The following is a 26,709-nucleotide window of genomic DNA, read 5'->3' as shown; positions in this document are numbered from 1 at the left end:
GTCATGGCACACAACAACTTTTTGGTTATACGGCTGTTTACAGAAACCTCAGCTCAGGATGTGCCTAGCTCCTTGCAACAAAAACTCTGTATAAAGCTCTAGAGCACAATACAAGGTACATGTACATATATAAATATTTTACACATTCGTGTTCCTTAGACTTAGAACTTAAGTCTAAATGTAATGCTCAAGATTGCTCACAGTTCCATTTTTAGGGTCATTTTATAGTTTGAAAGGTTTGAGTCTCAGTCTAAATGTTTTTAGGGGTACCTAGGCAAGTATAATGTTCATGCAGAACATTTCAGGTTTGAGACTTCTATTATTATTATTAATAATAATAATAATAATATAAGATGGAAGATAATCCATCTTCTACCGCTTACTCCTTTTCAGGGTCATGGTGAACCTGGAGCCTATCCCAGGGAGCATCAGGCAAAAGCCAGGGTGCCAGTCCATCGTACAGTTGGTATGCATGAACAGATTTTATCCAAATATGGAATTACAGTGTTCAGTTGGGTGTTTTACAAATGAACAGTCTCATAAACGAAGCTGTGGTGTTGTTTCTCCTGTGATAAGAGCAGCAATTGACTTCTGAGTTGTAGTATCTATATCTTGGTATAACCAAAATGTCTTGTGTGTCGTTGTAGTTAAACAGTAAACTGCTGTAGTTTAAAAGTTAAAATAAAATGGTGGATTTGCAATACACAGAGGTAATCACTCAACAACAACAACAAAAAAAGTAGAACAATTAAAAACAGTCAAGCAACCAACTTTGAAATTATTGGATCACTTGAGATGAAATGACCTGAAAGTCAGGGGGAAGGATCTTCAAATAGGTGTAACTTTTGATAATGTTTTTCATTTAATCTTCTAGTTTCGGACTAAACATCCTCTACCAGCTTCCAAACTATCAAAAGTGCATTTTTCATGATGTAAACGATTATTTGAGGTGTTACTCATAACCACCGGTTATATCCATCGGGATATAACAGTTTGTCCACACGAGGCCGCTCTTGTTCAAGAGATGACTGGTAACAGTGTGCCAGTCTATAGTGAAACACTCACGGAACTATATTATGTTATCCCATGTCTTTGCATAGTTTCCCGCTGCATGTCGGAATTCCGGAGTTCATATTGTAAATGTGTAATGGCGTGCAAAACTCGTCACAGTGTTGTCTATAACATAATGTCTTTACCATGATGCAAATTAACTTGGTGTGTGTGAGAGAGCGAAGACCTGGCAACCATGAACCATGCGCTGACGTAATCACCGCGCGCCCTTTGCTGGCTTGTCGCGCGTGCGTTCCTGCTCCTTTTTTGTTCGAGGTCCACGAAGCGTGCACGTGCCAGCTCAAGGTTATAACCCGGCTAATCATAAAGCTCGTGAAAAAAAAGCAGAAACACAGCAGGTATGTATAACTAACGTCGGTTTGGATTCTGATTGTTTACAAAGAGCCTCCGTCATAGAGATTAAGATACATCATAAACATACATGACCCAGAATCGTGTATACTGACCATCACGTGCCATGATGACTACTCTTTACCGAGGGTATAACCAGTGACGCGTTAAAGCATGTATTACCTGAGCACGTGTCAGATGTTACAACGTTATAAGTCCGAAATAAAAGGGCTCCAGGTCATTCTGACTGTTTTCCCCACAGAGCCACAATGATTTCATGTTTCTGTTCAGCAACTGATTACCGTCCCGGATAGGATGGACACCGGGAGATGTGTAGGTATGTAGATGACCATAACAATATAAAAACACCATATGTGCATTTAAATAAATTCCAAGCTGTAGAAATGACAGATGTTAATTGTTTACAAAGCATTCTGTCCATGCACATGTGTGTGTGTGTATATATATATATATATATATATATATATATATATATATATATATATATATACACATACATACATATATGTATATGTATGTATGTAATGAGAACATTGAGTGAAACCATGAACCGTTCTCATGCTGGAAGTAGCTAGATGCACATGGTCAGCAACAGTACTCAAATAGGTTGTGACATTAAAGTGATGATTGGTATTAACAGGCCCAAAGTGTGCCAAGAAAACATTCCCCACACTATTACTGTTGGACTGTTGATGCAAGACAGGTTGGGTTCTGCTAATTCTAACCCTACCATCTGTATGCCTTGGCAGAAATTGATACTCATCAGACCAGGCTAAGTTTTTCAGTCTCAAATTGTCCAGTTTTAGTGAGTTTGTGCTCACTGTAGCCTCAGCTTTCTATTCTTGGGTGACAGAAGTGGAACCAGACTTGGCCTTCTGCTGTTGTAGCCCATCTGCCTCAGGGTTTGACATGTGCATTCTGAGATGCTTTTGTGCTCTCCACAACTGCAGAGTGTTCATCTGAGTTATTGTAGCCTTTCTGTCAGCTCGAACCAGTCTGGCCATTCTCAATTGATCTGGATGGGGTTTTTTTTTTTCATTATTCTGCCATTTTGAGTAAACTGAGTAAATATATAGACTGTTGTGCATGAAAATCTCAGATCAGCAGTTACAGGAATTCTCAAACCATCCTGAAACCAACAATCATGCCACGGTCAAAAGTTTTCCCCATTCTGATGGTTGATGTGAAGGTTACCTGTATGTGTATGGGGTTAGAATTGTTTCATAATTACAAATAAATTATGATCCACAAATAAATGTAGCAAGATTAAAAAAAAATTACACAAATTCACAAATAACATACATTTGTGGATATTCTATTTCAGAGTTTTACAAAAATGAATAAAGCTCACAAATGAATAAAATGAGATTTGTAAATACAATTTGTTTTTTTTGTTTTGTTTTTTTACATATGTTATGTCACAAACGCAACTCTGCCTGGCATTCATTTGTGGATCATGTCCAGTGCATTTGTGGAGTGCTACATGCATTTGTGGGTTTTGAAACATTTCTGGCATCAAGAGTGCACACAAATCCACAAATAGGTGGACTCCACCCACCGTCTACCCAAGACATTCGGATGTCAGCCACATTGCACTGACCAATTGTAGCACCTTCTCACTCCAACCAAACACATTTTGTTTTACAGTCAGAGCAGCTGATTTTATGCATTGCACTGTTGCCACACAATTGGCCGATTAGATAAGTGTAAAAGTAAATAGTAATGTCTAGAAGATGAAATGATCTGATATAGCAATGACTAGTAAAATGTCTTAATTTATGCCTAAATATTATGTAAGCCTAAATATATTTAACTGGTGTTTATGGTGTGCAATGATGACTGTTTTCTGCTGAGGTTATAACCAGTGAACCTAATAGCATGTATTACCTGAGCACATATTCTCTTCCTGTGCAGCACTTTGGAAAGTGATGACTTTTGCTAACTTATTGCTGTTTTCCACAGGTGAACTGATGCTCAGATGACTGAAGGGAGCAGTACCTAGTCCTTTCTGAGGTATATATTTCACATTCATTAACAATATCAGGGCAGAAGCATATTCATGACTGGTCAAATCACTTCTGAAAATAATGTAAATGGAGTCATGATAGTGGAATTATGCAGGCATGATTTGTTCAGCTAAGAAGCTAATCAAAGCAAAGCTGATTATAAGATATGTGCAAGGATGACCCCTACCTGCTGAGGTTATAACCAGTGAAACATAGCATGTATTACCTGAGCACATATTGGTTCTTTGAGCAGAAAGAGCAGCATTTCTGTGAACCTCACTTTTAATGGGTTTGTTTTTATTTTTCTGTTTTATGAGGTTTTGTGGAACTACAGTGAAGATAACCATACCAATACAGAATCTTGTCATGTGGAGATTGAAAAAGTATGTATTTCACACCCCTTCTCTACTATAACATAACATTTAATAAAAATCCCAACTGAAAGGTAACTGTTGCATGTATTTTATGGGGGATGTTGGAGGTAAAGACTGGATTGATTACCACATCTCTGAAATTTGCATATTATATGGTTGTGTTAAATTTCTATATTTTGAAACTGAACAGTTCCTTTGGAATTTGGTTCCAAGGTGAATACAAAGGTATATGCATATAAATGCACTTTACCACCAGTGTAAACTTGATGTATTATAGCACATATACTCGTCCAGCCAAATGAGGCACATTGGATAGGAAATGGTAATATTTAAGTTTTAAAGATTAATGTAAAACTTGGATTAGCTCTCTGGACACTGCTGTTGTGCCAAGTGAGTTGATTATTGGTAGTGAATGAATTGTTCCCATCATTTAACATTTGAAATCTAATAAATGTTAATAAATTGAACTACTTGCTTTCTTGTTTTCATTCAAAATCATTTACAAATACACAATAGGAAAAAGCTAATTTGTATATTATCTATAGAGTGCACCCCAGAATCATTGGCAACTAAATCATAAAATTGCAAAGATTGTATACAATAAGCATTAAACACAACTAAAAATAATTTTCCACTCCAACAGAATGGACATAGTACTTTATTTTCTATACAGTGCTCTTTTCTTTATTCTTTTTTAAATAATGCTATAAACTATGTACCATAACTGACACCCTTATGCCAATAAATTATTTTGTTCATTTGCTCTGTTACTAGCAACTGTTGTTGCAATTATCCAGGTCCTGTTTCCCTGTGGTATAAATGTGGTTACATATCCATCCCTTTTTTCCCATTAGTATAGAACAAAACCAAAGAACTTTCAACATGAGACACCTGACAATGAATATAACATGTATGAAACAATTGGAAACTTGCCAGGAATTGAACCCTTGACCACACTGACCACCCACACAGTGAGGAGGATGGTGGAGAGAAAAAGAAACTAAAGATCACAGTAAAGACAAACCTTGAAAAGAAAAAAAAACAACCCTGAACATTTCATGAGTTACTTTCATAAAAAGCTGTTTGCAAGAACAAGAAGAAAGAAGCCCTTCCCGAGAGCGTCTCACAAAATGCAGCACCCGAACTTCACCAAGCATCGTTGGTATTACACTTGCTATTGTGTGTAAATCCGTCTACAACCTAATACAAGAAAAGATTCTTTTTTCCAGATCATGTGTCAAAATATTAATTGTAAGGATGCATATATACTTTTGAAACCAGTGATAGAAAATATACAACAATGGCTGAATAAAACTATACTAAATAATTTCATGTGTTTTTTATATATTCACTTTTGCTAATCCCAAAGATTCTGGAGGATACTGTAAATTGTGGCCAATAACTGTTGGATGCTCATACATACATGTAAATTGTGATAAACGTCATCTGTTGTGATCAAACACTAATACAAAGTCTTAATTTATACATGTGATGCATGTGTTGAGTAAACATTCGGGTGTGTTTAATAGCAGTGTACCAAAAGAACAGTGTTAAGCAAATACATTTATTTCAATTTCTGTTCAAAACCATCCCATTTCGCACACACAACAAATTCTCTAATGGCATCTGTTGCCCAAACAAAATGAAATAAAATAAATGATGTCTCATTATTAGCTGTATAAGTGCAGCTATGTCATGGTAAATGTTAAACCATCTTTTCTTCTTCATTTTCTCCTTCCTGGTAGTGGCGATATTCTGCTTTCAGCTCCCAGGTGCTTTTGTGAGGTCCTCTGGGATTGTAAACTCCAATCTCACGCAGGATTTCTTTCAGGTAAATCTAGGAATGTTTAAACTGGTTAGAGATCGAGAGTCATGCATTATCCATAAAAGCAATGCTGTAATCAAGCTCCTGGTTAAAGAAGCCTCACAATGATGATCATGACTTTTCAGTATCTATAGAGTTTTGTCCCCTCATAAAGTGACTTTCAAAACTGCTGCTTTGCTGTTGCAGCAATGATTGTTCATTCAAGCCAACAAGCGCTGGTGATATCTCAAGATTGAAGTGATGTCATTCTGTCACCATGGCAACAAGTTCTTACAACACCATAAAAATGGCATGTGAACACTGCAGTCTGGGTTTTTGTTAAAAGTTGCTTCTGCAACAATAAACAAAATATGAGCTTCAGCAACACACCCTGAAAAAGCAATGAGAACTTGCAACATGCATGTAATTGTCTGTAATGATAAAATATGAATCTATAATACAGTTAGGCATCTATAATGTTTCTAAATTCCTCCACAAATCTCATTATTTCAATCAGGCATATTTTATCAATCTAATTCTGTATGGCTCTTATGCTGTTGTGTGGTTTGATGGTTTCTTGAAGTACATGAAGTGCATGTCAGGACTAGGATAACACAGGACACAAGAAAAGAAGTCACAGGAGTAGGCGGTTAGATACAACGCTCATGAGAAAGTAATACCACGCTGATTAACATGGGAGTGTATTGTACGCAACAGGCTGCTCAGTTCATTCACTCCTTTATCCTCAGGAAATGCTTTATCAGGGTCAGTGCAGGTTAACTTGCTGATTTGTTAAATTCTGGCATTTTGGCAGACGCTCTTATCCAGAGCAACTTACATTTATTTCATTTATACATCTGAGCAGTTGAGGGTTAAGGGCCTTGTTCAAGGGCCCACCAGTGGCAGTTTGGCAGTGCTGGGGTTTGAACTCACGACCTTCTGAGCAGTAGTCCAACACCTTAACCACAAACTAAAATAATCTAAAATAACTGAGGGAGTGGGTGGGACTAGTTAAGCTTTCTTTAGTTAAACAGGAGCCAGGGGGGAAAAAAAGCCCTTTACCTTCAACTGTCAGTTGTTATTAACCTAAAACCTATATTTAAACATCCAATGAGATTATGCCTTATGATGAGGTAAGCAAATTGTTTCAACCACCTAAACAATCATACTGTATTCATTGTACTAAAAAGAAAGCAAAGCTAATGCAGCTAATATGACAATGTCAACGTATACTCTTAAGTACACTATATGCTCCATTATATTAAAAGCATATACTAATTTGCTGCAATTAGAAACAATGTACACTGGAGGTCAGTAGTAGTCATGGTATTGACTACCATAGGCTTTCTACCAAAACTTTCCCTGCTCCTGATTAGTGTCATATTTCAGCAGTATTGAAATGAGTCATCTAACTTCATGACATTTATGTCTCAAGCAGGGAGAAACCAAGACAATATTTATGTGGTAGTTATACTTGAGAACGGCAAGAACCCTTAACAATGATAATGCAATCAGAGAGCAGTACAAAGCCCACCTGAGGAGAAATGTTGTTCTCGAGTCATGGCGCATTTCATTATGACACCAGTATCAAGGTTAACCATTTCAGTGCCTATTAATAATAATTCATGGAAATCTATTGTTCTGCAGTTTGTTGTTAATTCTCAAAATACTCTGAACATCATCTATAAGGTCTCAAGTAGCTCCTGAATAGTAAAGCCTGGAGGGGTGGATTAGGATTTCAATTACAACCCCTGGCAAAAACTATGGAATCACCAAACTAGAGGATGTTCCTCTGGCTTTTTTACTTCGTAGCAAATAAACAAATCACAGATAACAAATACCAGCACAAGTCTAAAAATGCAAATTAGTCTGCAGTTAAGAGAGAGTGCTTACACACTTTAACAAGCTGTTGGACTTGGCTAATTGAAAGGAAACATGGCACCACCAAGAGAGTTGTCAAAAAAATGGAAAGGATTATAAAACTCCTTCAAGAAGGAAACTTTGGTATGTGGAGTCATGTGGGCTGGAAATCGAACTGCCAACTCTACAATAAGTGGACAGCCAGCTCTACCACCTGAGCCACAGCCGCCCCAGGAGTCAATATTTGTGACAGAGCTGTAAGAAATGGGCTGAATGAAATGGGATTTACATATAGAAAAGCCAAATGAAAACCAGCACTAACACCTAAACAGAAGAAAACAAGGTTACTGTGGGCTAAAGAGAAACAATCATGGCGTGTGGATGATTGGAGGAAAGTGATATTCAGTGATGAATCACGACACTGCATTGGCCAAGGAGATGATGCTTGAACTTTTTGACTGTTTGAAGAAAATCAAATTTCCCCACTCATTTATGATATGGGGTTTCATGTCAGATAAAAGACCAGGGGAGACCTCAACAGTCGGTGCTAAGGTGTACATTGAAATTCTGGACACTTTTCTCATTCCATAAATAGAAAATAGGTTTTGTGATGATGAAGTCATTGTTCAGGATAATAATGCATCTTGCCTGAGAGCAAAGCGTATACAAGCTTTTATTCAGGAAATGCATATCAACTCAAACAGTCCGGATCTCAATCCTACTGAAAATGTATGGTGGAAATTTAAAAAATTGGTCCATGACAATTGGTCCTGCAAAGCTGATCTGTCAACCTATATGCAAGAAAGTTAGAACAAGCTTGATGGAAAATATTGTTTTTCAGTAGTGAAGTCCATGCCTCAAAAAAAGATGGCGGAGGTGCAGCAAATTACTAATTGTGGATTTTTTTTTTGATGATTACATATTTTTTTTTCCTCACCATTGAGTGATTCCATAATTTTTTCCTCTACTTGATCTGGAACAAAATACGCCATTAATTACAATAATTTCATTTAACTTGTTTGAGGTATGTTTCATGAAGCCAGAAGGTTCAGCTATTAAACAAAAATTGTGTTGTGTCACATCTGTGACTTGTTTATTTGCTACGAAGTAAAAAAAGATTTTTAAGTGTGGTGATTCCATATTTTTTGCCAGGGGTACTAAATTAATGCTTCAATATTTTAGAATGCATGCATCAGCCTTGTGACAGACTGGCATCACTTCCCGGGTATACTCCTAACAGGATCCAGATCCACCTCAGCCCTGACCAGAATAAAGCAGTTATTGAAGATGAATGAATGAATGTATTGGATTATGCAGCCAAGAAAGCTTTAGGTATCACTGTGGTCCTTCAAAATGAAAGATTCGTAGGTTAGTGTGCTTTAATACTGCCCATCAATAACAAAGCACAGTAAACCAGCACCTGAAGGGTAAATTGGATTCAGAAATTTGGAACTCTCATGCATAAAATCAAAACAAGCATCTCATCCGGAGGTCACATTCAGAAACCAATTAAATCACTGCCCTGCATTACAAAACCCAGAACTATTTTAAGACACATTTTAAACTCTCTACACCAGCCACTGGCTCACATCCATTTACAGAGCTGTGTTTTTTGCAAAGACACCGAGATACAAGCCTGTGAGGTGCAAATCTATAGATACGGGCTATATGTATGTACACAGCTTCTCATCATTGATTGCCTACATTAAAAATGATGAATTCTTTAATCTCTTTTTTGAATAAATAAGTCTCTAGGAATTCATGTGAAGATTCAATCCCATTACAGTGTTAAATTCATGTCCTGGAGGGCAGCATTACATTTAGTTTGCATCAGGTGTATTACATAAGGTAGAATGTTACATTACCATGATTCTGACTGGGTACTGGAGTCTGACACCCCAGGTTTAGATGATAATTTTTCAACATATTTGTTGGGCCACATGGGTCTGGCTGACTCAGGAACATTGTGACTCACCACAGGTTGCTTAGTGATCTCCACCAAGTCCTTAATGTTGTAATACTGGTGTTTCTCGAAAGCAGCGAAGAGCATTTCCAGAACTTTCTGCTTGTCAGCCCTCGCTCTCTTGCCTTCCTCTTTCTTTTTCTTCTCATATTGCACCTGTAGGAACAGAACTCACGTAATTATGTGTATACATGCAAAACACAGATAAACACAAAGACAAAAATACAGAAGCACTCTTACATTATAGGTGTGATTAGACACAGGTTTGTAATTGTTGGTAACTGCTTTCTCCAGTTGCTGAGACAGCCGGAGTGGCTTCATTGATTCCTTGATCTGCAGTCTGTAAACAATGTACTTATGTTATTAACAATTGAACTTTGCAGTTTTGAATACTGAATATTGGTTTTCTATACAATCGCTGGATATCCTCACTTCTTTAACTTCATGTAGCTCTCACTGACTGCAGGTCTGCATTCAGCACGTTGTACCACCATGCCTTCAAGTGTAATCTGGTCTTTGAAGCAGAAAAATAATAATAATTATGATTTGTATAAACAAACTCAAAAAATATATTTGCCAGAAAGCTCTTTTCAACATCTACTTGTACCATGAATACGTAGTGCCACTCGATAAAATTGGGAAGAGAAGTACCGAACAACGCAGAATGATTCTTTTCAGGAAACAAGCACCCTCAAATGTAGTGTTGGCATACAACCCGTTTTCAATATTCAACTTGACATTTGCGATCTTGTTATTCAGGCAGGTACTTTCTATGCCTCAATACTTATGTTCTGCAGTTTTATTAATAGTGGTCTGAGAAAACAGTGATGTATTTAATCTACAGAGCCTCACTGAACTTCGCATCCCTTTGACTCCTAGGCTCTTTGTTGCCTACATTTGTTATAGTCTAAAGAAAACTGATCATTATCTAACCTCTAGAGCCCCTGTATACCACAGCTGATTTCAAGAAATATATATATATATATATATATATATATATGTGTGTGTGTGTGTGTGTGTGTGTATATATATTATATATATATATATATATATATATGAGAGAGAGAGAGAAAAATACACACACAAATCTTCCACGCAAAAGTCTATATGTTTAGTTTACACACAAGCATTCTTTTTTTTCCTTAGTATGAAGCACTTATCTACAGCACCGTGTGGTCTGTGCATCTGTGGTGTTGTGATTGAATACTAATTTGATAAAAGTAACTGTTCATGTATCAAACAATACCACTAAAGGTCATGGTTTTGAAGGCTCTCTGGTCCAACAGAAAACCTTTTAACAGCATCAAAATTTCACCCACAAAATCCATCACCGGTTTTGCACACAATTATTAGCAATTACTGACTGATGAGTGCATGAGTACTTATTGGAGTGACTTAATAAATACACCCACTTCTATTTTGAAGCATCCATTTGCCTCACAGTAACACATGGTTCAGCAGCACAAGAGGCCATGCGGTTTGGATTTGGAGGGGAGAATACAAAAACACCCAACTGTTGCCATGCTCTTTAAAATGTTACACAAGTATGATCATAGAAACAATATCCGAAAAATCTTCCAGTTATGTAGCAGGAGGCATTCACATCCGCGCTGAATGGAGTTGGGGGTGGTGTAGGCTGTGGGCTGCCAAACCGCTGCTGAGATGTTGGCAAGGTTAGAGGTCAATCTTCCGCCCCCTCACAGGTTACCATCCGTTCGGCTCTGCCTGGGCTCAAAACATCCAAACATCCTGAGCCATCTACGCACTCTCTCTCTCTCAACCCCCACTTACACCAACCTGTATGCACTAGTGCCTTGAATCCCCAGACTTCTCAGCTTATTTGCATATCACTGCCAAAGACAAGAATTTCAGAGCAATCTGATGCATCTTCCCAATCATCCCCAGCAGGTAATTCAGTTCTTATGTCTTTTTGTACAATATATGGCACATACAGAGCTTTGTGATGATTTTTTTTTTCAGTGGGTTATTTATGCCTTGCTATTAATCTGAGAGACAATTTCTCACTTTGGATTGTTTTTGGCACTCACGTTTAACTGTGAATTTGCTCTCTTGTGTTTCAATCTCAAACTCAGTAGATGCTGAAGAGAAGGCGGGGTGTCAACCATACTCTTCCATATAGAACTGGATACATGGAGAGGGGTTATGAAAGAAACACTGTTGTGAAACACCACAGGCATCAGAGCAATCTCAGTTAGAAAAGGTGGAGGCAATCTTTATCATCTGTGTGACATTTTCTTTAGAACGTCTTAACTCTTGTTGCCACCCACCACCTCCATGTTATGCAATGACGGTCAACTGTAATTTGCAGTTTCAAATGGCAAATGTCTCATGTAAAAGTCTTTCCTTCAACAACTGTCAATCAAGTGATTTAACTAACACCTCAGCAAACTATGAATAACTTAACAGCGTTACCATTTATAGAAAATCTTGGCACAGCAAATAATGACTGCACTATAATCATCAATTACCATTAAAAACATATAAAATTGGAGTGACATCTGGTTGCGTGTGTATGCAGTTTAAAGGGAAATTACTGAGGAAGGAACTTCAGCTGAACATTTTCACTATATTTCTGTTCGTAAATAGGTCATTACGTTCATATTCATGATATGCATTGTGAAAACTAACACAATACACAGTGATGCGATAACACCCCCCCCTCCCCACAGCTGTAATTAAACACAGCTCTGATGAGCTGTTACTCATAGCTCTGTACAAGTTTTAAAATCTAGGGTAACACTCAGAATGGCACAAAAACCTACGCTTCAACATACAGAATATGCACATGCAAAGTAAAGAGCATGAAGTTAACATTTACTGTGAAAGTCAGCATCAAGTGCCTCTCCATGTTAAGCATGTCTATGTTACTAGTGGTTTTAAAAAGGCTTTCTGTAAACATGAGCTAATTAATGCATGGTCACATGGGCTGTACATTACTGTTAAACCGTCAGACCTTTCATAAGAGCTGGACACTGTTACAGTGCCTTAGCACAGCCTGAAGACTGAGGTGGAAGACAAATATACTTTTACATACTGTTGGTAAATGGTCTGCACTTATATAGCGCTTTTTTAACCTTAGTGGTTCCAAAGCGCTTTACACTGGTTCTCATTCACCCATTCACACACACACACACACACCCCAATGGTAGCAGAGCTGCCATGCAAGGCGCTAGCTTGCCATCGGGAGCAACTTTTACATAATGTCACAAGGGAAAATAAATTTATGAAACAAACATCTAGGATTGAAGTAGAACCAGGAATCCTCAACCACAAGTCTGTGGATTAAAGTCTGAATTAAACTACAGTCCTAAATTAATAATAAAAATTCACTTTCACTGCACCTTGTGGTTTCTGTTACTCTGTTATATATTCTGGTGTGTGTGTGTTGGGTCCTTTTCTGTTTTGGACAAACAGTTGTGTAAAGTTTTAGTCTGAATTTATATTTGTAACACTCCGTTTATGGATTTTATTTTAAATAAACAAAAAAAAAAGGTACTGAAAGTTTGCCCAGCCCGATCAGATTGATCGAAAAAATAATCGACTAACTAATCGATTACGAAAATAATCGTTAGTTGCAGCCCTAGATCAGAGTGCAAGGTCAGCCTTGATATGGCACTTCTGGAGCAGAGAGGGTTAAGAGCCTTGCTACCTCAAGGTAGCAATGGCAGCTTGGCTGTGCTGGGGCTTGAACCCATAACCTTCTGATCTGTAGCCCAAAGTTTTGAACCATTGAGCTAAAAACCACTAAATAGTGGTGTTAACTGAAATGCAGTCCATTTGGCATATTGTATTTTAGCTGGAGAATGCTAGTTACCGAATGTGCCTAAACTGTAACAACCTTGTTCTTCACTGAGTCATTGGTTTCCTCCCACCTCTAGAAAACATCTCAATAGGTAGATTGGCTACTGTAAACTGCCCCAGTAGTGGATGTGTGTGAGAACGTGTGGGTGTGTGATGCCCTGTGATGACTGGAGTCCTATTCAGAGTGTATTCCTGCCTGAGTGTTCCTGGGATAGGCTCCGGATCCACTATAACCTTGATCAGGATAAAGTGTCTACAAAAGATGAATGAACAACTATATAAACTGTTTGTAGTGGCTGAATTGTATGGCAGCACATTCTCATGTGTTGCCATTTGTAAATGAATATCTCATTTATCACAAACACCATGGTGTTTGTTTTTTTTGTTTTTTTTTTTAAATTACCACAGAAGTCTTAGGAGTACTCAAAACTGCCTTTTGGAATTCCTGCCATGTTAGCCCCCTAACAAAAGCCTCTCATATCCAAACCACTCAAATTCATAAGTAACTTCAGAAAAACAAATTCTACTTGCGCATAGTTACAAAAGCCCTTCTACTAAAGTCTGTTCACTTGGCAGTCATCTTGGCAACAATTCTGAGCAGTTATTTTCTGTTAAGAACCAAGCTCGTATGTACTTGATTGGAATGAGACACATACACAAAACATACTAACAAGATGACATTTCAAATATGGATTTCAAATAGCTCTTGGTCTTCAGACCTGACAAAAATTGTGCAGGTAATATGTACTCTTTGTCACATATAACACAAACAAAACATAAGCTGCGTTTCTACAGAAATTACCCGGAATAATTAGTCCCAGGAACTTTTTTCAAGGGATCATTTGGTTCCTCCAGACCTTTGTTGTCTGCGTTTCCATCACAGTCTAAAGTACCATTAAGATTAGGCAAATTAGTCTGGTTGGAAAACCACTTGTTGGTCTGCCGGTCTGCACCGTTTTCATGTGTGAACACTGCCCAGCTCACTTAACCCACTTGATATTTTTAAGTATACTTTTTCATTGCGGGTCACCATTTCCACTTCCCGTTGTATTTCGTCCTCGGCACAAGCACTTAATAAGGCCTGAACCTTGTCGTCAGTCAATCAGTCGTATTTTTTTTAAGAAACTCCATTGTATAGATTCGAATCACAATAAACAACTGTTACTGTACGCACCACAACAGACTTTTAAAAACGGTGGTTGAAATAAAATGCATGCACTCAACCAATCAAAATGCTGCGTGCATTATACATGTCAATTTCTTCCATTTTTTGATACTATATCAAAATCATTACAGCCTCAGTATTTGTCAGCTTTTCCAATCGTATCCAGTAGCCTGTACCAAGTCTCTTTTCAATACTGTATCAAAACCATTTGTAAATGCTTGAACTGTTTTCCTATTAAATTTCAACAAGTCTCCATCGAGAAATGCCGACTGTAACTTGATTTCCTATAAAGCTGAAGAAAGGCACTTGAGAAATGCTATTTCTTCACAGTTAAGAGCTCTAAAAGCTCTTAAGGTGCATGCCCTAAATCTGTAGGTGTTCATTACTTTACATGATCAAAAGATTACAGTCACTTATGACTAGGTATGGTAGAACCCTCAATGTATAAAACAATAGAATTTAGAAAAGAATACAAAAATCCTGCATGATTTCAAAAATTCTATAGTAATTTTGAATTATTATAAACAGAGACTGCAACCCTGAAATTACACCTTCTATCCAAGTCTAGGAGTAGTCTTTTTGCTACTTTCAGAAGGCACACTATTGTCATGTTGGTGCCAAAGAGCTCAGCTCTCCTGACCCAGGGCAAAACAGATCATTTGAACTGACTGACAGTTCCATTGTTGACAGACACAGCTGACAGAAATACCTCAATGGCCAAGTGCAGAGAATGACGCCAGACACATTAAGACAACGGTCTGTATAAAGGCATGTCTCCTTAGCAACAAACAGACGTTGCTTAAGCTGTTTATTATTGTCAGCCCACATTCTTATGGTAATATTTTAAAATATATTGAGTCCTAACCCTGGGAGTGTTTTTATAGGCTAATGACATAGTGCAATATCTCTTGTGTAACATATTTTGAGGCAGCTTGAGGTTAATTTTGTGGCAGCTATTTCCTCAGCTGTTACATAGCTATGAATCAAAGCCTCTGCCTTAAATGATTATTTGAGTGCTAGTAATTAAATTTCTCACAAGGATGTCTACAAGCATCATAAAAACGATACAGCCTTTACCTTTTAGGCCTCTTAAAGTGTGTGTTGCATTGGCGACACTTATGCCTTCTGAAAGATGAGAAACATGTCAAAGTGCTGTTCTCGATCTGGCCGTGTTTATTTATAAAGCTGCCAATAGTCACTACAAGTACACAATAAGAACAGATGGCCCTCCGAAGCAAAGACTCTGACAAAAGAGAACTAAAATGTGTGTAAACATTAACATCAATATACCCCCATTTCCAGCGGCTCAGTTTAAGCCCAATGTATTCAGCGGAGTCTATGCTGTCTGGCCTCGGAGTTCACAAGCTGATGCCCAGCTGCTGGTCTCTTTCATCAGAACCGAAGGAGTGCTAATTGCTGAACCGGAGCAGAGGAGCACATCGGAGTGGAGAGGTGATTAAATCCAGCCTTTAAAGTGGAGGGGAGGTAGGGCTGCGCTCTCGCTCTCGCTCTCTCTCTCTCTCTCTCTCTCTCTCTCCCTCTCCCTCCCCTCTTCTCCACTGACGTAGGCAAGCCCACCCTTAACAGCCCTCCCCCTCCTCCTGGGAGTGTGTAAGCATTTGTGACTGTGATCGCATGCTCTTGTATGTGTGTTTGTGTGGCTGCGAAAGGCTCTGGCACTTGCTGGCAGGGCTCAGTGCTCCCGCGCTCAATGCCAGCGCCGCTGCGATTTGCTTGCTTGCCCGTACACACGCAAACACACTCCTCCCCCCACACACTCTGTCAGGCTGGGCTCTGGAAACGGCATGGAATGGAATCTCAGAAGGATGGAAAGCGAGCTAAGGCAGATCAATCCGGACTTGCTGCAGCCCAGCAAGAGCTTTAAGAAGCCTTCCTCAGGCACAATTACCCTCAATGTGGGGGGCTACTTGTATGCAGCACAGCGGCAAACTCTAGCCAAACACCCAGGCTCTCTACTTGAAGAGCTCGTCAGTGGTAAGAAAGCTGTGCTGCATGTAGACTCCATGGGCAACACGTTTATCGATCGTGATGGGCCTGTTTTCCGTCACATTTTGAATTTCCTGAGGACTGGAGAGCTGATCCTGCCAGATGACTTCAAGGAACTGGCACTACTACGGCGCGAGGCAGACTTCTACCGGCTGAGTGAGCTAGCTCAGGCACTACAAGAGTGGGAGCATCAACAGGCAAGTCAGCGTGAGCCTGCCTTCCTAGAGGTGACCGATAGCCACGAGCGCTCACATGGCCTCAAGGTCTACTGTAGCGATGCAACCTTCATTGAGAAAGTCAAAACACGCCTGGTGCAAATCTCCAAGAGTCGTCTGGATGGCTTCCCTGAGGAGTTTGCAGTCTCATCCAACATCATCCAGTTTCGGCATTTCATCAAGTCCGAGCAGGGTTCACGTCTGGTGCTCAAGGAGGACAGCACCTTCCTGTGCACTCTGGAGACGCTCAAGCTTGAAACAGTCATGATGGCTCTTAAAGCAGGCTTCCGCCTGCTCACCTGCCTGGACAGTAGCCGGGGATCGGTAGTGCAGTGCGAGGCTCTGCACTTTGTCAAGTGACCCAAACCAGCACAAAAGTAACCATCAACCCACATTGATGTTTCCAGCCATCAGCACAGGACCTGCACTGTATTTAAAAGAGAACATTCTGCAATTTATGCTGCTTCTGCATTCCTTCAGATCCTACTAACCAGCCTTGAGAAGTATTTAAAAAAAAAAAAAGTGTTATGTATTGTGTTTTCTTCTGGCAAACTCTGTATAACGTTTCATTTGACAAACTAGTAAGGAAAAAAAAAAAAAAAAAAAAAAAGAGTAAATGGATAATGGCTTCTGAACTGCAACGTATTATAGAAAACCTTTTGACTTCTTTTCGGAATCTTTTCAGATAAGAGGAAATGGTTCAGAACAGGCTCAGAACAGGCTGCATAGGTACAACTACTGTGATGTCTGATCAACAGGTTGAAATACATAATGCATGTGCAAATATTATTCCCCTTTGGGAGCAAATGTTGTAATTGCTGATGTTGTGAAAAAGTAAAGTTGACAGCAAAATCTTATTCAGAACCTGTTCATGTTTTGCAAAATAAAGATTAAAACATAGTAAATTGTACTACATGCCTTATTTAATGTTTGTTATATTGTTTGATTTGTTTTTAAAGAGATCAATAGATTTTTTTGGATTAGATACTAATTTAAACAGTAATGAATGACGTCTATGTAGTAGTAATAGAGAAGCTGTGTATACGCTTGTATACAGAGTTGCATGGGTTCAGTATAGAAAAGGTAAAATTCATTTCCTGAGTAAGACTGAAGACACTGACTACACTGTGCCCTAAATAAGTCTGCAATATTCTGTTTGACCTAAAAACAGGGCCATTGTTCAATAATTATTAAATTTCTCCTCAAGCACTGATCCTAATTTAAAGCAGCCAAGCTTTTACTTTGTGACAGAACATACAAAATACCATATACAGAAACTACGTATAAATACAACCCTCCATATGCACATGGATCACAGTCAATGTTACCTAATGCAGTGAGAGCTTTCAATATGCTTGTAATACTTGACATTCTTATCGGACATTATTTTATCAGTGATCTGTTCGACAAAGTAATGACAGATACTAACTAAGTGTCGACAGCTTTTCCATACTACTAACATAAAATTCATAAAATATTCATAAAATAGCAAAGCAATGCTATAGGTATTAAGGAAACCTATTCATATCCATACAGTTAAGAAAACCAAGCACATAAAAATACTGGTGAATGTTGATAAATACATTTGTTTGACGCCAACGCAAACTCGGTTACAGCCCAAAGCCAGTCATTTTCAAATGAAGTAACTTTGGACATATGGCTACACCCACAACAAGCCAGATTGCATCTCCACACACAAAAATACATCTGTTTCCATAGAATCGGTCCTGCACCCATCTCCTGCTAATGAGTCACAATGAATAGTTGACACTTGAGGAGACAGAATCATACCCATCCCCACAGTTTGTTGTGAGAACATCAAACTGGGTTTCATTTTTAATTGCAAATAAGGGTCATTCATTTTTGATGAGAGACTGTGGGGCTTATTAGCCCTTATCCATGGCTGATGATGCATCTCTAACCCGCAGGCATCAGGGCAACTAACACCTTGCAGTGTGGGTGGGGGGAGGTGGAGCGCATTTATTTCAGATGTAAGTGCCATTAACTGCTCAAATATTCATGGATTAGTCTCACATCCATTTGCTGCCAGGCAAGACTCCTACATTACAACAAAAGCCCACTGATTCTTATCAAGTGTTCCAGGGGCGACATGACTAAAAGCGTTATAATAATTAATTGGTCAAGCTTCACCATGTGAATCCAAGGTGGCACATACCCTTGAGGGATCTCAAACACATTTATATCTGTATACAGAGAGGCGGTCAGGATGGAGGTTTTTTTTTATTTATGTATTTACATATTAGTAAGGTTATTACCTTGCATAAATGTAAGGCCATCACCATCTGGAGGTAAAAGAAATTCTTTAATTCACTCTGTCATTAATTCCTTCATTAACAGCTTTATCACACAGTTACACTAAGCAAGCAGACAAATATTTCACACCACAAAATCAGACAACATAATATATTCTAATAAAACACTCACATATATCACACAGGCATTTAAAGGCTAGTCTTGACTGGCACCATACCAGACTAATACATCTGCTTAAAATTCCTAGTGCGTTAAAACTAAATGCGGTCTTACCAAGCTTAGGTAAAGCAAAATGCCAGCCCACTCAATAGTGAGTTCTTGTAATGATACAGTATCTTACGAAGATGAGTAATGATAAACAGTACATTTCTCAATTAGCCAGGGATGAATATCAACATGTGAACTTGCACATAAAACCTGTCATAAAAGCTTTAATGCCACTGTATAATAAGTAATAACATTTTTATGAAGAGGAATAGCATTTAGCTTTCTGTATTTTAGGAGGAAATTATGAGCATGACTCCTTACAAATATACTGATCATGTATCAAATGGAAATACCTCAAAACAAAACAGAATTGTAAAGTAATTTCATATTACTTTCGGATGGTCTGAACCACATGCTATAGCATTCTTTCAAAAATGTAAACTGCTAAGAGAAAGAGAAATGTTGGATGTCACAACACCAGAGGGACCAGAATCAACTTAAACAGAATCTTAAACAGATCCCAAGCAGTGTTTTTGCATTAATAATGTGAAGTGCTAGATGTGTGAAAATAGATGAAAAAGTGAAAAAGACAAAACCTCAACAACAAAAAACCCGCAACTTCATTATTAAACTTGCTCTGCTTATTTTTAATACTAATTTAATTTATCGAGAGATTCATTTATGCTATAGTATATAGCAAATATGCTATACTACTACAGTATGCATCCTGCACAGCTGAAATGATGCAGAATTCCTGACCATGATCATCTTACCAGATGATAATGAATAACACTATTGTCATTATCAAGATACATCATCCCCAAAGACCAACCACTCATGGACACTTTCAATCATTTAGTAGCCACAAATCTGAATGTATTGCACCACTTCTTGCCTATAATTTAGAACTGTATAATGGTCAGTAGCTGTAACCTCTAAACAAATGGTCAGCAACAATCCTGACACCGAGGCTGGCTATATGCTAATAGAGAGTCTCTAATCAGCTACGATGACTCATATTTACCTCTTTAAAACATGCTTCAGGCTAATACTGTTCTCCAAACACAGAAAAATTGAGAAAAGGACTGTGGAAATGAGCCAACTAAAGCCCCACCTTCTGCACTAATTATCTCAGGTCATCTGACTCCTCTGTATTCTATTCCTTTCTATTTCAGGTCACAGAGGGGGTGTTAAAAAATCGGTGTTACTGTATGCAGCATCGTTTATGACTTTTTATGAACCCAGTTCTCAATACCTGTTTAAAATAAGTACTGTAATTGTGAAACACCTTTTGATGCATGTGTATGCTTCAGCATTCCGCTCTAGCCTGACCTGGCAACCGACTATATGCGCCTACGTGAGCCAAGGAAAGTTGACTTCTCAGCCCCTCATTGGGTGAGAGGCAGCACTGTTAACAAGCAGCATCTCACATTTGACTGTGACACCTTATTAAAGTGTCCACCACTTGCTCAACACACACACACACCTTTAACAAACCACTCAGCCGCTTCACTTCAGGAAGAGAAAAAATCAAGTGTTGAACACAGCTTCCCCTTTTTTTCAAATGCGTACCAAAACACATATGCATTTCTAAATTCAAACTTCATTTAGAGCCTTGGGCTCTCTGAATTAATCTGTCTGTGGAGCATTGCATAAATCAGAGAGGAATAACCACTACTCATGGTCCATTCTAGCCAATTTAGGTGCATTTAGGACAACAAGCAAAGGCTATGTATACAGTGGACATTTACAATAATACACTGAGAAAACAACCCCAACTAAAAAGCTTCAATGGGAAACAAGTGTCAAGTTCTACAGCTATGATCCCTCCCCCCCCCCCCAATTATTGCTAATTAAACTATTCATGCAAATAGGTTCATGAAATATGTAATGAAACATTTGCCAAGCAAAACCTGATACTGGTGGACTACATAATGGAAAGCTATAGTGTATTATTATAACCGCTACATATTCAAGAATTTTAAATAGTCTCCGACTTACCCTGGTTTAAAAACAGAAGGCTCCAATGAATAGTTTTGTATATATTAAAAAACTTATCAGAATCCACCTAATTCAGAATCATTCCGTTGTACTGTTTACTGCAGTTTTGTGTGAGTGAAAAAATTGGGTAAAAATGTTTTAATTGCACTAAAGAACCATATGTCTGTAGATTATCTGAGAAATTCTTGGAGTGTTTGGCAGCTTTGAACAGTTATATTCAGTAGCATTTGATGAAATGTTTTTCACCCTGAACTACTTCAATTCATAACTTGCCTGGAAAAATATTCCCCCTCCCTTACCACCCCCATAGGCCAGAGAAAGCTTTTAACTGAAGCGAGAGCCTCTATTCATTGCCAACTTCGCTGGCTAACCTGTTGCTTAGCAACCACTTAATCAATACCTGCGGCTTGCAAGAGCTAGGCAGACGGCTGCAAAAAATATTCATAAGCAAGGAGAACAAAAAGAGAACTAGAGCTTACATTTTACAATTTGTTGCATTTGCTTTCAGTCATTTGCTATTTATGTTTTTAAGACAACCCTACTGCTAAATCATGCATCATCAAATCAGTGTATTAGAATTTTTGGACATAGTTACCAAAGCACAGTAACAAAAATGCTTGTGGTGTTGCAATAATCACACACACAAAGATATGGACTAAAGGTTGGACACAAACTCAAGGTTTGGTGTAAAATGTGCAAGATTTGTATGACTTGTATCTTAAGCTTCTAAATATGTTTAGGTACCTCATATTGTACTATAAATGAACAGATATATTCTTGGGCTTTTGGATGCATTTCAAGACACTATTCTGTGCTTCAGCCAAATGGCATACGTGCTTTAAACATGCCTGAAACATATTAAACATGATTATATTTAAGTAATTGTGATATGAAATATGTTTAGAGATTCTAGTGCTGCTTTGCTGGTGGATGCAGGACATTGCTAATGCAGATATAATGTTTAGCAGGGGAAAATTCCAGTGAGCTCAAACATAAGTGCTAATCAGCTTTCACTGTTGGCTCCTTTTCTCACTCACAATTATTTAGCAATGTTCAATGTCATATTGATGATCGATTGATTGATGATCCAACACAGAAATGGGAAAGATAACCAAAGCTGGACTCAAGGTTTCAGAAAGCAATGCAGCTTTATGATTAATTTGCACAGAGTTAGGGGGCGTGATGGGCAACCAAAGCAATCTATGAGATATCAAACAACGGCTTTAACTGAGGACAGCAGAAGCATGGGAGTTAATGCTTTGGAACCTGATCTGTTTGAACAGAGTATACAGATGAGGTGAGAGAGCTGAATAGATTAAAAGATCTCTTTAGGTAAAGATGAAGCAAGGGTTATTTCCCACTGGCAACACTATCGACAAGTGGCTGAATGGCATTGTAGGTAATACAGGAAATGGTTAACCAAAGTGAAAATAGGCCAACATGTCAATGAAAGAAGTTTATACTAAAAATGTCAGAATCTTGGACACATTTACGGCATTTGGCAGACACCATTATTCACAGACACTTACATTAATTTAATTTTTACATCTGAGCAGTTGAGGGTTAAGGGCCTTGCTCAAGGGCCCAACAGTGGCAGCTTGGTGGTGCTGGGGTTTGAACTCGCGACCTTCTGATCAGTAGCCCAACGTCTCAACCACTGAGCTTTAAGCATAAATATTAAATACAAGCCTTCCAGGGTGTATCTTTCCTTTAAAGGATACTATGCTACACAAACTAGATTCAATTAAAGTAGGTAAAAGATTTCAAATTTCTTCCAGACTCCTCCTTTCCACCAGAAGTGTTTGATGTCAAGACTCACCTGAGGAGTTCTCTGTAAAGACAGCCAGGTTCTGGCCCCCCACAGTCTGCATGGTGAACGGATGCTCTCTGGGTGCTCGCACTGACGTGGTCTTCTCCTCTGAATGTTCAACCACGCTCAGATCTTCATTCAGATTGAATGACACCTTAAGACACAATAAGTCACACATATTCTGTGGCACAGTCAAATGCATTTCCAAGGCTTCTGGGGTAATAATAGTCTAGTAGGCTGCTCCTATACCATAAATCACCAGTTACATCAGGTGGCAAACTGAAATCATTTAAGGGTGTTTTCACACCTAGTTTGTTTGGGCACTCAAAGCAGTCGTGAGCCGATATAACATGTACATGTGAACACTCAGAAGATCTCAGACCCCCCCTAAAAGGACCCACAAACAAACTGTACTCAGACCACCACAGGAGTACGGTTCATTTGTGGGTCTTTTTGTGGTTTGACTGATTTGTGCATTGTAAAAACAAAGTGGTCTCAGTCTGCTTCACATTTTGCTTTATAGATAAAGAACCTGAGCATTGATGTACATACATTGCTGCAGTTTTCTGTCATCTAACAGAAAAGCAACTCAAATGTCATTCCATGGGGTCATGTACTCCCACAATGAGGTCAGCATGTTAGGTAGAAACATGACAAATAAGCTAATAGAGCTACCATGGTAATAGCAATTATGTTACAGAGCTTAAGCTGGCAGCAGTAATAATAGTATTGCGTCAGTGACAAGAACAATAGTTACTGTATACAGGTGCATCTAAAAAAAAAAAATTAATATCATGGAAAAGTAATTTTTTTCCCATAATTTAATTCATGCAGTGGAACTTTCATATATTCTAGATTCATTACACAAAGTGAAATCTTTCAAGCCTTTTTTTTTTTTTTTGCTTTAATCTTGAAGATTATGCCTTACAGCTCATGGAAATCAAAAATTCAGGATCACAAAATATTAGAATAAAGAATTTAGAATATAGAAAGTCGCCGTGAGAAGAGATCTAATCAGCTAATTAACTCAAAACACCTGGAAAGATTTCCTGATCCTTTAATCTCTCAGTCTGGTTCAATACACAACCACAATCATGGGGAAGATGTTATTAGAAGTAAATTTTGCATTTCATTTGGAAATAAAGGTCCTAGAGTCTGAAGGAAGAGTGGTGAGGCACAGAATCCAAGTTGCTTGAAGTCCAGTGTGAAGTTTCCATAGCCAATGATGTTTTGGGGTGCCATGTCATCTGCTGGTGTTGGTCCACTGTGTTTTCTCAAGTCGAGATTCAATGCAGCATCTACCAGGAGATTTTAGAGCACTTCATGCTTCCATCTGTTAACAAGCTTTATGGAGATGCTGATTTCCTTTTCCAGCAGGACTTGGCACCTGCCCACAGTGCCAAAACTACTAGTAACTGGTTTGTTTACCATGGTATTACTGTGCTTGATTGGCCAGCCAGCTCACCTGACCTGAACCCCATAGAGAATCTATAAGAGACACCAGACCCAACAATACAGATGAGCTGAAGGCCGCTATCAAAGCAACCTGGGCTTCCATAACACCTCAGCAGTGCCACAGGCTGATTGCCTCCATGCCACGCCACACTGATGCAGTAATTCATGTAAAAGGAGCCCCGACCAAATATTGAGTACATAAATTAACATACTTTTCAGAAGGTCAACATTTCTGTATTATAAATTCTTTATTCTAATATTTTGAGTTATGGATTTTTGATTTCCATGAGCTGTAAGCCATAATCATCAAGATTAAAACAAAAAAAGGCTTGAAATATTTCAGTTTATGTGTAATGAATCTAGAGTATATGAAAGTATATGAAACACTTTTTGAATTAAATTACAGTAAAAAATTCTCTTTTCCACGATATTCTAATTTTTTGAGATGCACATGTAAATGTATTAGTATATAGCATGTATGCAATATATGTAGCACATGCATGTATTTTGTCTACCCCAAACACTCACACCAGACAGTATACTACAGCATGAAGCATGAGCTGATTTTGATGGTTCAGTGTCAATAATGCTTCTAGTATTTCACTTCAAATCTGCTTTGCCTGCTCTGTTTTTCAGCCAAGACATAGCATTTCAGCTAAATGAAATGTAGTCAAACAATATAGATACCAATATAACTGACCATTAAAAATGCATCTGTAGCTGTCAAACACTTTATTAATTAATTTATTCTTATATTTATGAATTTGAAGAAATTTGCTTTAAAATGTCACTGAATGTCTGCTGAAATACTTACCAGTGTTTTTCCTTGTTGTCTTATAGAGGTGGAAAAAAGGAGGTTGCGAAATAATGTCAGAAATATTCTGGAAAAAACACAGGATTTAATAGTGTATGTATAAGAAAATGATGATGATTACTTAGCAATTTTAAGTTTGCCAACTTCTCCTCGTCCAGATGCTTTTCCCCACTGTTGTGCCAGATACTTAGGAATCTAGTGGTAGGGGGAAACAACAGGGTTACAACAATTTTTATTGAGACCTTTTTTGTTGTTTCATTTATATGTCACTAGAATAGCAATAAATAATCTAGCACATGTAAATTTTTAAAACTAAAAAGACTGGACGAACCTTCACCAGCCAAACGCCGGTGTTTTGTTTGGCTCTTGTTAAATCGACGTCGCAGCCTTTATCAGACATGGCTGCAGCCTCTCAGCTCCGCTCTCTATGGAAAAGGATAGGCCTGAATAACGCCGGTAGTCACTTGAGTTTACGGAGACTGTATAGTGAGTTGCTAGGCTTATGTGTTTGAGACTTGGCCAAAAGAGTGCCGTGTGTATATATACTGACACCTAGTGTTTTTTTGAAGCATGACGCTGACACAGTTGTTTAACTATTATCTTTAAAGCGTCATGAAACACTAAACTACATTTTCTGAGATTTTAACAGAGGTGTTCTTATTGCACATCATTAAAGACAGTCTTAGCATATGTTCATTTTAATTGTAGTAGAAAACTGGTTAAGTTTGAGCTTTTGTCTGCTATATTTGTCTTCCTGGTTTAAAATCTCGGTCACAGGCATTGACTTGGCAATGTACTATAGTACTTCAATGACTTGTCTGGATCTCATAATTATTCATGAGGCTGCATGTTCGTATCCTATGAGAAGAAGAAGCTCGAGCCTATTAGCTAGCTACCATTCAGACACTGCCTCCGAGCAGGAGCTGCCTCCAACTCAAGGAAAACAATATAATACAATATATTATAAAAACTGTACATACCATATATAATATAGAAAAGCTCAAGCCTATTAGCTAACTAGTATTTCAACACTGCCTCCGAGCAGGCGTTGCCTTCGGTTTTGTTTTTTGTTTTGCTCCATAGTCACGCCAGAGGCTAATGGTTCAAATAGATAGGGCAGAGGACCTTCACTGCTATCTATTGTGTCTCCATTTAGCCCTGGGGATTCAGGAAAAGAGAAGTCCTCTGTCTCATCTACAAACTTTTTTTCACTATCCATCTTTTTTTGAGTGTTCTGAAGGCTCGCCCCCCTCTTTCTCTCCTGCCTTTTACTGCCACGCTCATTTAAGTTGCATTTTTCAAAAACATAGAGAGTTAGACTTGAGCTGAAAGAAGGAGGTTTCATGACCCTTTAAAAACAGAATTTGATGAAAACTGGATGAGCGTTAAGACACTACGGGTAGAAACGACCATTTTTATGACATTTTTAAAAAATTTTGGATCATCTGCACCTAACACGTCTTCTCTTAAAATGAAATATCAAAACTCTACAGAAAAATGTTTCATTGTT

The 26,709-nt window shown here is 38.3% G+C and overlaps 2 protein-coding genes and 1 long non-coding RNA gene across 8 annotated transcripts; 2 read left to right on the top strand and 1 right to left on the bottom strand.

The window, feature by feature from the left end:
* Window positions 1-458: 458 nt before the first annotated feature.
* Window positions 459-12,292, top strand: LOC128608825 (uncharacterized). Of its 5 annotated transcripts, XR_008386132.1 has the most exons (6): window positions 459-1,409; window positions 1,664-1,738; window positions 3,385-3,435; window positions 3,746-3,811; window positions 4,657-5,633; window positions 11,523-12,292. It is a non-coding gene; the product is annotated as an uncharacterized LOC128608825 (long non-coding RNA). The 5 variants fall into 5 exon arrangements; XR_008386129.1 differs by having other exon boundaries at window positions 3,746-5,633; window positions 11,523-12,289; XR_008386130.1 differs by having other exon boundaries at window positions 460-1,409; window positions 3,385-3,811; window positions 11,523-12,289.
* Window positions 5,346-25,718, bottom strand: gtf2f2b (general transcription factor IIF, polypeptide 2b). 2 transcript variants are annotated; one of them, XM_053626911.1, is made up of 9 exons: window positions 25,531-25,718; window positions 25,321-25,394; window positions 25,200-25,218; window positions 22,940-23,084; window positions 18,915-18,941; window positions 9,862-9,943; window positions 9,670-9,769; window positions 9,442-9,585; window positions 5,346-5,639 (listed from the first exon to the last, which is right to left on the bottom strand). In XM_053626911.1, exons 1-9 carry the CDS (start codon window positions 25,597-25,599, stop codon window positions 5,508-5,510), a joined length of 792 nt encoding a protein of 263 aa, XP_053482886.1. In that variant the 5' UTR covers window positions 25,600-25,718; the 3' UTR covers window positions 5,346-5,507. The 2 variants fall into 2 exon arrangements, with proteins under 2 accessions (XP_053482886.1, XP_053482887.1); XM_053626912.1 differs by lacking the exon at window positions 18,915-18,941.
* kctd4 (potassium channel tetramerization domain containing 4) lies at window positions 16,042-17,226 on the top strand. Its single transcript, XM_053626913.1, has one exon. The coding sequence runs from the start codon at window positions 16,222-16,224 to the stop codon at window positions 16,996-16,998; it is 777 nt and encodes a 258-aa protein (XP_053482888.1). The 5' UTR covers window positions 16,042-16,221; the 3' UTR covers window positions 16,999-17,226.
* Window positions 25,719-26,709: the final 991 nt, after the last annotated feature.

This window comes from Ictalurus furcatus, chromosome 6 (assembly GCF_023375685.1).
Source record: "Ictalurus furcatus strain D&B chromosome 6, Billie_1.0, whole genome shotgun sequence".
Classification (NCBI taxonomy): domain Eukaryota; kingdom Metazoa; phylum Chordata; class Actinopteri; order Siluriformes; family Ictaluridae; genus Ictalurus; species Ictalurus furcatus.
Note: the sequence above shows the minus strand (reverse complement) of the source record. Positions and strands in the feature narration are given on the sequence as shown.